General features: G+C 49.2%; 1 protein-coding gene across 1 annotated transcript; it reads left to right on the top strand.

The window, feature by feature from the left end:
* The first annotated feature begins 7448 nt into the window (after positions 1 to 7448).
* On the top strand, positions 7449 to 11922 carry LOC308591758 (protein phosphatase 1 regulatory subunit 3C-B-like). The gene is made up of 2 exons (XM_081202685.1): positions 7449 to 7951; positions 9965 to 11922. Exons 1-2 carry the CDS (start codon positions 7611 to 7613, stop codon positions 10866 to 10868), a joined length of 1245 nt encoding a protein of 414 aa, XP_081058811.1. The 5' UTR covers positions 7449 to 7610; the 3' UTR covers positions 10869 to 11922.
* The last annotated feature ends 210 nt before the right edge of the window (positions 11923 to 12132 follow it).

Below are 12132 nucleotides of genomic sequence, written 5' to 3'. Positions count from 1 at the left end.
GTGGACAGATTCCTCCGAGCTGGAAAACCCACCACTTGTCCTCTCGACCCGTGCCCGTCTTGGCTGATTAGAGCGTGTCCAGACGAGGTGCGGGCCCCCCTGGGGGATATCATCAATTTGTCCCTTGGCACCGGGACATTCCCAGGGGAACTGAAGGAGGCAGTGGTGCGTCCGCTCTTAAAGAAAACATCATTAGATCCCTTAGATCTATCCAATTACCGCCCAGTTTCGAATCTTCCATTCCTGGGTAAGGTGATTGAGAGAGCGGTTGCTGAACAGCTTGGTAGGTTTCTGGATGAAACATCGGCTCTGGATCCATTCCAGTCCGGCTTCCGCGCTGGTCATGGGACCGAGACGGCTCTGGTCGCCCTAACAGATGATCTTCGTAGACAGCTGGACCGAGGCGGGTCGGGGCTGCTGATTCTTCTAGATCTGTCAGCAGCTTTCGACATGGTCGATCACGAACTTCTGGACCACCGCCTCACCGACGTGGGGATCCAGGGCACAGTCCTTCAATGGCTGCGCTCGTTTCTCTCTGGTCGGGGACAGAGGGTGGCGCTTGGGGGGGAACTGTCATCCCGCCACTCCTTGGTGTGTGGAGTGCCTCAGGGTGCGATTCTCTCCCCGATGCTTTTTAACATCTTTATGCGCCCCCTCGCCCATCTTGTCCGGAGTTTTGGGCTGGGCTGCTATCAGTATGCTGATGACACCCAACTCTATCTGTTGATGGATGGCCATCCTGACTCGGCCCCAGACACACTGATCAGATGCTTGGAAGCTGTGGCTGGATGGTTACGTGGGAGCCGGTTGAAGTTAAATCCTTCGAAGACAGAGGTCCTCTGGCTGGGACGGGACGATATGGGATTGAGGGGGCAACTCCCATCTCTTGCGGGGGTGCAATTAGTGCCAGCACCGTCCGTTAAGAGTTTGGGTGTAATCTTCGATACCTCCCTCTCCATGGAGGCGCAGATTGCAGCTATAACAAAGGCGGCATTTTTTCATCTCCGCCAAGCTAAGCAGTTGGCTCCTTACCTCTCTCGCCCTGACCTAGCCACTGTGATCCATGCGACGGTCACCTCCAGACTGGATTATTGTAACTCGCTCTACGTGGGGCTGCCCTTGAGACTGACCCAGAAACTCCAGCGGGTGCAGAATGCCGCAGCGAGACTCCTTACGGGGTCTTCGCTGTGGGATCACATTCATCCGGTGCTATACCAGCTGCACTGGCTCCCGGTGGAGTACAGGATCAGGTTTAAGGTGCTGGTTTTAACCTTCAAAGCCCTACACGGCCTAGGACCCTCGTATCTACGGGACCGCCTCTCCTGGTATGCCCCACAGAGGAACTTACGGTCCTCAAATAAAAACATCTTGAAGGTCCCAGGCCACAGAGAGGTTAGGCTGGCCTCAACTAGAGCCAGGGCTTTTTCGGCTGCGGCTCCAACCTGGTGGAACGCTCTGTCACAAGAGACAAGGGCCCTGCAGGACTTGACATCTTTCCGCAGGGCCTGCAAGACAGAGCTGTTCCACCAGGCCTTTGGTTAGGGCACAGCCTGACTCCCTCCTTTGGCAATCTTTACAATACTTTAGTTTATGGTTGCCATCAATTTTGATTTTAATTAATTCTTATGATGTTTTTATAATGTTGCACTATTTTAGTGTTGTTAGCCGCCCTGAGCCCGGCTTCGGCTGGGGAGGGCGGGATATAAATAAAATTTATTATTATTATTATTATTAAAATTCATCTTGTTTGTTTTGGCCCAGTTCTCTAATCTGTCAAGGTCATTTTGAAGTGTGATCCTGTCCTCTGTGGTGTTAGCCACCCCTCCCAGTTTGGTGTCATCTGCAAATTTGATCAGGATGCCCTTGAGTCCATCATCCAAGTCGTTGATAAAGATGTTGAATAAGACCAGGCCCAAGACAGAACCCTGTGGCACCCCACTAGTCACTCTTCTCCAGGATGAAGAGGAACCATTGATGAGCACTCTTTGGGTTCGGTCAGTCAGCCAGTTACAAATCCACTGAGTGGTAGCATAGTCAAGACCGCATTTTACCAGTTTCTTTACAAGAATATCATGGGGCACCTTGTCAAATGCCTTGCTGAAATCAAGGTAGGCTACATCCACTGTGTTCCCTTCATCTACCAGGCTTGTAATTCTGTCAAACAACGAGATCAGGTTAGTCTGACATGACTTATTTTTCAGAAATCCATGCTGACTATTGGTGATCACAGCATTCCTTTCTAGGTGCGCACAGACTGCTTGCTTAATGATCTGCTCCAGAATCTTCCCTGCTATTGATGTCAGACTGACTGGGCGGTAATTATTTGGGTCCTCTCTTTTCCCCTTTTTGAAAATAGGGACAACATTTGCCCTCCTCCAGTCTGCCGGGACTTCGCCTGTTCTCCAGGAATTCTCAAAGATGACTGCCAGTGGTTCTGAGATCACATCTGCCAGTTCTTTTAATACTCTTGGATGCAGTTCATCTGGCCCTGGAGACTTGAATACATCTAAACTGGCCAAGTATTCTTGTACTATCTCCTTAGTTATTCTGGGCTGTGTTTCCTTTGCTGAATCATTTGCTCCAAATTCTTCAGGTCGGGCATTGTTTTCCTTATTGGAGAAGACTGAGGCAAAGAAGGCATTGAGGAGTTCATCCCTTTCTGTGTCCCCTGTTTGCATTTCACCATCTTCTCCTCTGAGTGACCCCACTGTTTCTTTGTTCTTCCTTTTGCTACGAACATACCCATAGAAGCCTTTTTTGTTGCTTTTAACCTCTCTAGCAAGCCTGAGTTCATTCTGTGCTTTAGCTTTTCTGACTTTGTGTCTACACGTGCTGGCTATTTGTTTGAATTCCTCTTTGGTGGTTTCCCCCCTTTTCCATTTTTTGTACACATCCTTTTTTTAATCTTAACACAGTTAAAAGTTCTTTAGATAGCCACCCTGGCTTCTTTAGGCACCTTCCATGTTTCCGTCTCATTGGTATTGCCTGACGTTGTGCTTTTAGTATCTCCCTCTTAACAAACTCCCAGCCATCATGAACTCCCTTTCCTTTTAGTATTTCTGTCCATGGCATCTCACCCAGCACTTCCCTAAGTTTTATGAAGTCGGCTTTCTTAAAGTCAAGAAATTGAGTCCTAGTATGCTTGGCTGCTCCTTTCCGCTGTATAGTAAACTTCAGAAGAGCATGATCACTCGCGCCTAATGATCCTTCCACTTCTACCCCACTAACCAGATCATCAACATTGGTTAGGACCAGATCTAAAATGGCTGTTCCTCTTGTTGCTTCTCCCACTTTCTGGACAATGAAGTTGTCTGCAAGGCCAGTGAGGAATCTGTTTGACCTTATGCTCTTGGCTGAGTTTGACATCCAACAAATATCCGGGTAATTGAAGTCCCCCATTACTACTATCTCCCTTCCTTTTGCATGCTTGGCCATCTGTTCCAGGAAGGCATCATCTATGTCCTCCGTTTGGCTTGGGGATCTATAGTAAACTCCCACAATGAGGTCCCTGTTATTCTTCTCTCCCTTAATTTTGACCCAAATGCTCTCACTTTGGCTTTGAGGTTCTAAATCTTGGATCTCTTCACAGGTATACACATCCCTGACATATAACGCCACTCCTCCTCCTTTCTTGTCTGGTCTGTTTCTCTGAAATAGATTGTATCCCCCCATTATTACATTCCAATCGTGGGACTTATCCCACCAGGTTTCAGTGATGCCTATTATGTCATATTTAGTTTGCTGTACCAAGAGCTCAAGCTCATCTTGTTTATTTCCCATGCTTTGCGCATTAGTGTACAGACATTGAAGTCCATTAATCATTCCCCCGTGTCTCTTATTTAAGGATTTTTTCCTCCCACCACTAGGTCTGCTGTTTGCTCCATTTGGTCTATGACATTTGGATGATCATCTTCATCAATTGATAGGCTCCTACCTTCAGGAGCACTGTCTCCCTCCCCCACATTAGTCAGTTTATTATGCTTATTATTTCATTTCTATACCACTTTATGTTTTTAAGAAAAATCTCAAAGTGGTTTACAGCATATTAAGCATCAATAAAACAATGCATAATCAAATATTTCTGAAGAAAGTCAAATATAAAGTACACAGTCAAAGCAACACAATTAACAGGAAACCAATATACCATCTCAAAGATTTCAAAATAAAACATTACAAAGCAGGTCAACTACAGAATACATATTTAACACAAAGTTAACAAAAAACAAAACCTTAACCATTTCAAAAGAAAACATTGCTAAGTGAAGTCAAATATAAAATGCACATTTAAAACAGCATAGTTAACAAGAGAATAAAATATTATAAGCATAACACGGCTGTTTGGCAGGCACAAAAAGATGGGGCAGAAGAATCCAATAAGTGGGATTTGTTGCCAGGCATAGTGCTGTTCCTCCGGCCTCATGAGGAGCCTCTTCAGTGGGGCTGGTGAGTCTGGGCCCCACCCCCAGGCCAGGTGGAAAGGGCCTTGCAGGGAGCAGCCTTCACCACTCACAGCTGGCCGATGGGATGAGCTCCATCTGCCCTTCACTTCCCTCTGCAGCACTTGCAAAAACTGCCTTCTTGCCTGTTGGACCCACTTGTGGGTGGAATCTGCACATATAAAAACATTATGAAAATGCTTTTTTTTAAAGCATTTTTGAAAATACATTGAATTTTCTGTAAGGCTCACTATCGCCATCTAGTGTCTCATAGTATATTGCACTTAAAACGTTTTGTTTGCAGCTGTATAGCTGAGTCCTTGGTCTCATCTGCTCAATCCCGTCAGATCCCCTCACCTGGTTTAGCCAGGCAGTCCAAGCCGTACCCAGCTGTGGCTGCTGTCCCCTTCTGACACAGCAGCTTCTAGGAGCCACAGGTGAGAGCTAAGTGCAGGGTGGGAACCAAAGGTGGGCAAACTACTGCTGAAGTAGCAGGATGTGTCCCCCACCAGAAATACTACCCCTCTGCTAACACCCTGTACATCCCAAGCAGTATATAAAATTTCCTAAACAAAGGTGTCCCCCTCTTCCAGGCTTTGGGAATGCAATGCTTCATACTAAGGGGGTGGGGGCCTGGGCCCCAAATGCAGCCCTCCAGGGGGTCTGCCTGGCCCTCAGGACAGTCCCCAGGCCATGCCTCACTCTAGCCCTGCTCCACACCCGCAAAGGCCTTTGCCCAGCTGATAAGTGTCCTTGAACTGCCACTTTCCTGCCAGGATGGAGAAATTGGCATTGGTGCCACAAACCTCATTTTTGCACAGCTGGTATGTCTGCTGCAGCAAGGTGGGAGCTTACACCTGTTGGCATGGGGCCGCAGGAGGTTGCCTATGGGCAAATAGACTCCCTGGCCTGATCAAGGTTCCCTGACCCTGTGACTCAGTTTCCAAATAAGGTTGCCACTTTTTTGCATGTGAGGCAAAGGGTGGAGGAAAACTCTGCAGGTGAATTCTGAGCTTGCACCCCTCTGTGGCTCTTTGCAGCCGTTGCCTTAAAGTTAACCCCCCCCCCTCCAGATCTTTTAAACAGCCCAGCCTCCATCTGGCCCACAACTTCCTACACTTATCACAGCAAAGCAAACTGCTGGCCATGGGCTGCCTCCTGCTACTTAATTTCATATGAAAATATAAAGCACACAAAAGGCCATGCCCTGTTTTTGCACTGTCTCCCATTTTACAGCTAGGGGAAACTGAGGTGGAAAGGGAGCTGTTTGTTGTGTTTATCACATTTACACCCCAGCTTTTTCTCCAGGGTGGCATACCCTGTTCTCTTTGTTTAATCCCCACTGCAATCCAGTGAGGCAGGTTTGACTGAGAGGCAGTGACTGGCCAGAGGCCACACGGTGACCTTTGTGGCCAAGAATGGCGATCTGAGCCCTGATCTCCCAGGTCCTACTCTGGCGCTCTAGTCTAATCCAACTGGCATCCCCTGCAGATTCTGGCCCGCGGACGCTTTTGCCATAATAAACTTGCTTGTATTTGTGGCACTAGAATCATAGAATCATAGAGTTGGAAGAGACCACAAGGGCCATCGAGTCCAACCCCCTGCCAAGCAGGAAACACCATCAGAGCACTCCTGACATATGGTTGTCAAGCCTCTGCTTAAAGACCTCCAACGAAGGAGACTCCACCACACTCCTTGGCAGCAAATTCCACTGTCGAACAGCTCTTACTGTCAGGAAGTTCTTCCTAATGTTTAGGTGGAATCTTCTTTCTTGTAGTTTGGATCCATTGCCCCGTGTCCGCTTCTCTGGAGCAGCAGCAAACAACCTTTCTCCCTCCTCTATGTGACATCCTTTTATATATTTGAACATGGCTATCATATCACCCCTTAACCTCCTCTTCTCCAGGCTAAACATGCCCAGCTCCCTTAGCCGTTCCTCATAAGGCATCGTTTCCAGGCCTTTGACCATTTTGGTTGCCCTCCTCTGGACACGTTCCAGTTTGTCAGTGTCCTTCTTGAACTGTGGTGCCCAGAACTGGACACAGTACTCCAGGTGAGGTCTGACCAGAGCAGAATACAGTGGCACTATTACTTCCCTTGATCTAGATGCTATACTCCTATTGATGCAGCCCAGAATTGCATTGGCTTTTTTAGCTGCCGCGTCACACTGTTGGCTCATGTCAAGTTTGTGGTCAACCAAGACTCCTAGATCCTTTTCACATCTACTGCTCTCAAGCCAGGTGTCCCCCATCTTGTATTTGTGCCTCTCATTTTTTTTGCCCAAGTGTAATACTTTACATTTCTCCCTGTTAAAATTCATCTTGTTTGTTTTGGCCCAGTTCTCTAATCTGTCAAGGTCGTTTTGAAGTGTGATCCTGTCCTCTGTGGTGTTAGCCACCCCTCCCAGTTTGGTGTCATCTGCAAATTTGATCAGGATGCCCTTGAGTCCATCATCCAAGTCGTTGATAAAGATGTTGAATAAGACCAGGCCCAAGACAGAACCCTGTGGCACCCCACTAGTCACTCTTCTCCAGGATGAAGAGGAACCATTGATGAGCACCCTTTGGGTTCGGTCAGTCAGCCAGTTACAAATCCACTGAGTGGTAGCATAGTCAAGACCGCATTTTACCAGCTTCTTTACAAGAATATCATGGGGCACCTTGTCAAATGCCTTGCTGAAATCAAGGTAGGCTACATCCACTGCGTTCCCTTCATCTACCAGGCTTGTAATTCTGTCAAAAAATGAGATCAGGTTAGTCTGACATGACTTATTTTTCAGAAATCCATGCTGACTATTGGTGATCACAGCATTCCTTTCTAGGTGCGCACAGACTGCTTGCTTAATGATCTGCTCCAGAATCTTCCCTGCTATTGATGTCAGACTGACTGGGCGGTAATTATTTGGGTCCTCTCTTTTCCCCTTTTTGAAAATAGGGACAACATTTGCCCTCCTCCAGTCTGCCGGGACTTCGCCTGTTCTCCAGGAATTCTCAAAGATGACTGTCAGTGGCACTACTCCTTGGCTAGCTGTCCGTCTGTTTTTTTGCTGCGAAACCATCCTGCCCCTTTGGAAATGTATTGGTGAGTGAGAACCGTTGCCTTCGGGCGCAGAGCCTCTCCCTCCCCAGCCCACGATTTGGAGCCTTAGCTGCAAGTTCCTCGCTGCTTGTGGAAATGCACTCTGCACGTGCTCTGGGGTTTGCTTTTGCATGCAAACCACGTTGTGGGTTGTCTGTTACCTGTCTGGTTGGTTGTAAGCCGCTTGGGGTTGCGCTGGGCAATGCTCACAAGGGGCCTCCGCTGCTCCTCCCCCCCCCCCCGCCCAGCCAGGCGCACGTGGCAGAGTTGGGTCAGGTAGAGGGGCGTGGCCAGAGCGGTGGGGGCGTGGTCACGCAGGCATCGGCTCCTCCTCCCTTTCCAGCGTCTTCATTCATTTCTTCCTTCCTTCCTTTCGGGAGCGCCTCGAGCCCACGACCCGGGACCGTGGCTGTAGGCGGCGCGATGAGCTGCGGAGAGTGAGTGTCGTGGGAAGGGGACACGCGCGCAAAGGAAGGGGGAAAGGGGAGCAGACTGGGGCGTGCCGCTTTTTCAGGCGCTGCTGCCTCTCCCCTTGAGCTCTGCCCGTAACTGGGTTCCCATGGAAGCAACTTTTCCCTTCCTAAGGCTGCGGCCCCAGGGATGCGCTTCGAGGGGGATGCGCTTCGAGGCAGCCGGCGGAAAGGCTCCGGTTCAGATCCTGGCAGCTCCCGTTAGGTCTGGAACCGAGCCCTGGAGTGGAGAGGGAAGCCTTTCTGGGAGACGCCTCCGGGCTGACCCAGGGGGGTGGGATATAAATAAATGTAGTACTACTAACTATCCTAATAACAGTCTGAAACATCTGGAGGGCGGCCAGGTTGGCGAAGGCTGGAACTGAGGCTGCTGATTGGCTGATTGGCTACACTGATATTAATAGCACTTTGTGGTATAAATCGAATTAACAGAATAAATTAAGTAATCATCTCAGTATAAGGCAGCTTCCTCTGGGTCACGGGACTGTCTTTCCATTTCAGTGTAAATTGGGGGTTGAGCCGGCAAGAGGGGAGAATGGGCAACGCTCAAATGCTGGAGGCGTGTTGGAGGGACCCCCCCCCCTCCAGGTTTTCTTGGTAAAGCCACTCTTAGGAAGAGCCCTGTTGCTTTCGGAGGTGAAAATGTTGCCGGTCTGACCATCCAGGTCGGGAGCTGAATTCAATAAAAAAGCATTTGCTCCTTATAAGGGGAGGAGGTGGTAGGATGGGTGATGGGGTCACCAACTTCTCCATGGAACATTGCACCCTGTGTCTTTTAAGGGGACTTGCAGTGTAGATTTTAGCAGGGAATCAAGCTTATCTCTGTGCTGCAAAGAGCCTCTTCTGAGTTCTGGGCATCAAGAATCTGCTAAAGGCACAAGAGAAGTAGCCCTTTGAAGACAGATAGCACAGGGTTTCCCTTATTTGGCTGCATGCACACCATAAAGTTGCACACCCACCCCAAACATGCACACCATAAAGCATGCACACCTACCCCAAACAATCCTGGGAACTGTGTTTGTTGAGGGTGCTGGGAATTATAGCTCTGTGGAAGGTAAACTACAGTTATCAGGATTTGGGTGTGGGTGTGCTTTAAACAGGTGTTGTGCGTGCAGCCTTAGAGACTGACCATTGATTTTGTTGTGATCTTTAGCCATGGTGCAAGTAGGCTTAACTTTATCACCTGCAGTCACACTGGTGCCTTGGTGTGATCCCTGCTGGCAAAACCCAGGTTCAAATCCCCGCTCCCTGCTTGGCCTTGGGCTGGCATCTATCACATAGATAAAACAGCGTGAGGCAGCCCTGATCTTCTGGGACGAAACACAGGGATATAGCCAAAATAGGAAAGGATCTGAGTGGTTGAGTGCCAGCTTGACATGCCAAAGATTCCAGGTTCAATCCTTGACATCTCCACCTAAAAAAATCTAACATGGGTAACTTCCTACTGAAAACCTGTAACTATACATACCACAAATATCCAGAGGGTTGTTGTTGTTTGTTGTCCTTTTGTTCTGCTGTAGTACAAGAGTGCCTTTCCAGACAACTAGAATGTGATAACACTGCGGAAGAATTGCAGAACAGATAATAAAGCTGAATGATGTGTGGACAGTCCAGTATAAATCCACCATTGATGTGCTATTATTGCATCAGTGGCATCTTGCAGAAGAAAGCTGCAAATCAACAACGACAAATGTCTGGAAGGGGCCCTGAGTGGTTGCAAACTTGCCTTTCTGCTATTTTGGTACTTGTATATCTGCCTGAAGGCTTTTGTGTGCATGCACCAGCCTCCAATCACAGGTATTGGGAGTGAAATGGATGCTCACATTCTCTACTACATCATCTGTGTGGAGTTATCCGCCCCGAATATGTAGATTAATAATCTCTATGTTGAGGGGGAATAAGTCACGCCAAGACTTGTGCTGTCTCTGATCCTGGCTAGGTGCTTCCACGTGAGTCCCTAACTCCCTCTCCGGCTTCCAGCCTTTTCCAGGTGTTCAGCACGCGGGCGATGGTGCCCCGAACCACCTCCGTCGATCGGGCCATGAGGCTTTGCCTGAGCCACAGCCCTCCCATTCGCAAGCTGCTGGATTCCTACGAGGAGCTGCGGGAGGGTCTTGGGCACCAGCCTTTGCGCCCTTGCCTGAACAACTGCCTGGAAGGCGAGAGGCGAGACGCCATCAAGGGTTGCCGTGGCAAGAAAAAGAAGAAGGTGGTCTTTGCCGACATGAAGGGCTTTTCACTCACGGCTGTCCGGATCTTCTCCAAGATTGAGGAGGACCTGTGTGATTTGCACCAAGCTCTGTCTCACCTGACCAACTTCCGGAACAAGCTACGTGGCTCCCGTCCTGAGACGAAAAAATACATGCTGGATTTTCCCCAACCTTCTGCTGATTATTTAGCCTTTCGCAACCGCTTGCAAAGCAGCTGTGTGTCTCTGGAGAACTGTGTGATCCAGGAGAAGTCCCTTTCAGGGACCATCAAAGTCAGAAACATCAGCTTTGAGAAGAAAGTGTACATCCGCATCACCTTTGATTCATGGAGGAGCTTCCGCGATGTCTGTTGCCAGTACATGCCCAACACATATGGCCTCACCGACACGGATGTCTTCTCCTTTGAGGTGGCCCTACCAAAGGCACCAGCTCCTTGTGGGAATATTGAGTTCTGTGTTTCCTTCCACTGTGGCCAGAAAGTCTATTGGGACAACAACCACGGGAAGAATTACAGAATCCGCACCGTAATGGGTCCTTCCCCTCCCAGTGCACTCTCCCGTCTGGCAAAGGGCACCTTCACGGCTAGCGAGCCCCTGGGCACCTCTCGTGCTGCCGCTCTGGTCCTCTCTCGCTTGCACACCTGGAGGCGCTCCGATGACCAAGCCTACTGGTAGGGATGCTTTGGATTGAGCTCTCTCGGCTGAGCTCCAGATCATGACTCTGACCCATTGCTCTCCTGGCGGCTCTTGCAAAGACTGCTCTGTGGCCAATGCCACATGCCGAGTCTATACTTTGGCAGTGTGCAATTTGATCTTCATTTGCAACCAAGCCATAAGCTCTTGAGGTTCATGGCAGAATTGGGGTTGGCCGCACCAGAGAGACTTTGACGGCCAGAAGCTGGCCAAATCGGAGGTGCAGGTCAAGGAGAAAGCAGGCTCTCCCAATTATTCCACTGCAGATGGGAAATGGACGGTGATCTGGGAGGAGGCTTGCCTGGTTTCATCAGCATGGATTAGAAAAACTGCCTAGGACCGTCATAGCGCCATATTGGTTCTTCGCCCTGCAGGCCATTCTTAGATCAGGGGTGGGGGAGCTTTTTCCTGCACAAGGGCCTTGTTCCCTTCCAGGGAACTTTCCAGGGTCTACATGCCATTGGTGTCTGGGGCCAGAAGTGCAACAAAATGTCCCAATTTCTACATACCCTCATACAACCCCCTCTGTTGTCCATCCATTGTCATTGCTGCCCTGGGCTCCTTTGGGAGCAAGGGCAGAATTTAAATTTAATAAATTATTATTAATAATATCAGGCAAGTTCAAGGACACATTCCAGCCAGGCAACAACCCTCAAAGACGGCCAATAGTGGGTGGGGAGAGGGGTTCTGACCTGCAGAGAATCCTGAAGGTCAGAATGAGAGGTTGGGAAGGCCATGTTTTGGCCCTGGTCCAGAGATTCTTTGCCCCTGACTTCTGTCTGCCTCTCTCTCACACACACACAGACAACCCTGACTCCCCATATTGCAATAAAGGTACTGACCTACCTGACCGGGTGGTTGTAAGGATTATGCATGTGAAGAGCTTTGCACGTCTAATATCTCCAACCCTACATGCACCTACCGGAGAGTAAGTCCCTTTGGCAGGACTGACATCAGGAGTAAATGTGCATAGGATCTTGTGCTGCACAATGCTGATGTAAATGTCAAATTGTTCATTAAATATTGTTCCTGTGTAGACCCTGAGTGATGCTGCCGGTCTGGCGACTGCAACCCATCTCCTTTTCCCTTGAAGTGAGCAATGGTTTAGTTTAGGAGGTCCTTCTAAGCCGTCCTGGGAAGGTGTGCCTTGCTCTCCATGTGACCCTGGCTGGATTTGAGCCCCAGTGGCTGGAAGTGCAGCTGAAAGCCCACACACTCGGGGGGGGGGGTAACCAGGTGTGATGGC

Source organism: Podarcis bocagei, assembly GCF_964188305.1.
Source record: "Podarcis bocagei genome assembly, chromosome: 7".
Taxonomy (NCBI): Eukaryota; Metazoa; Chordata; class Lepidosauria; order Squamata; family Lacertidae; genus Podarcis; species Podarcis bocagei.
Note: the sequence above shows the minus strand (reverse complement) of the source record. Positions and strands in the feature narration are given on the sequence as shown.

What these genes read in the sequence shown, in the direction of transcription:
- LOC308591758 (XM_081202685.1), top strand. Translation starts at nt 7,611, where the DNA reads ATGCACTCTGCACGTGCTCTGGGGTTTGCTTTTGCATGCAAACCACGT. An exon ending in GGCGCGATGAGCTGCGGAGA is followed by an intron (nt 7,952 to 9,964) that starts GTGAGTGTCGTG and finishes TCCGGCTTCCAG; the next exon opens with CCTTTTCCAGGTGTTCAGCA.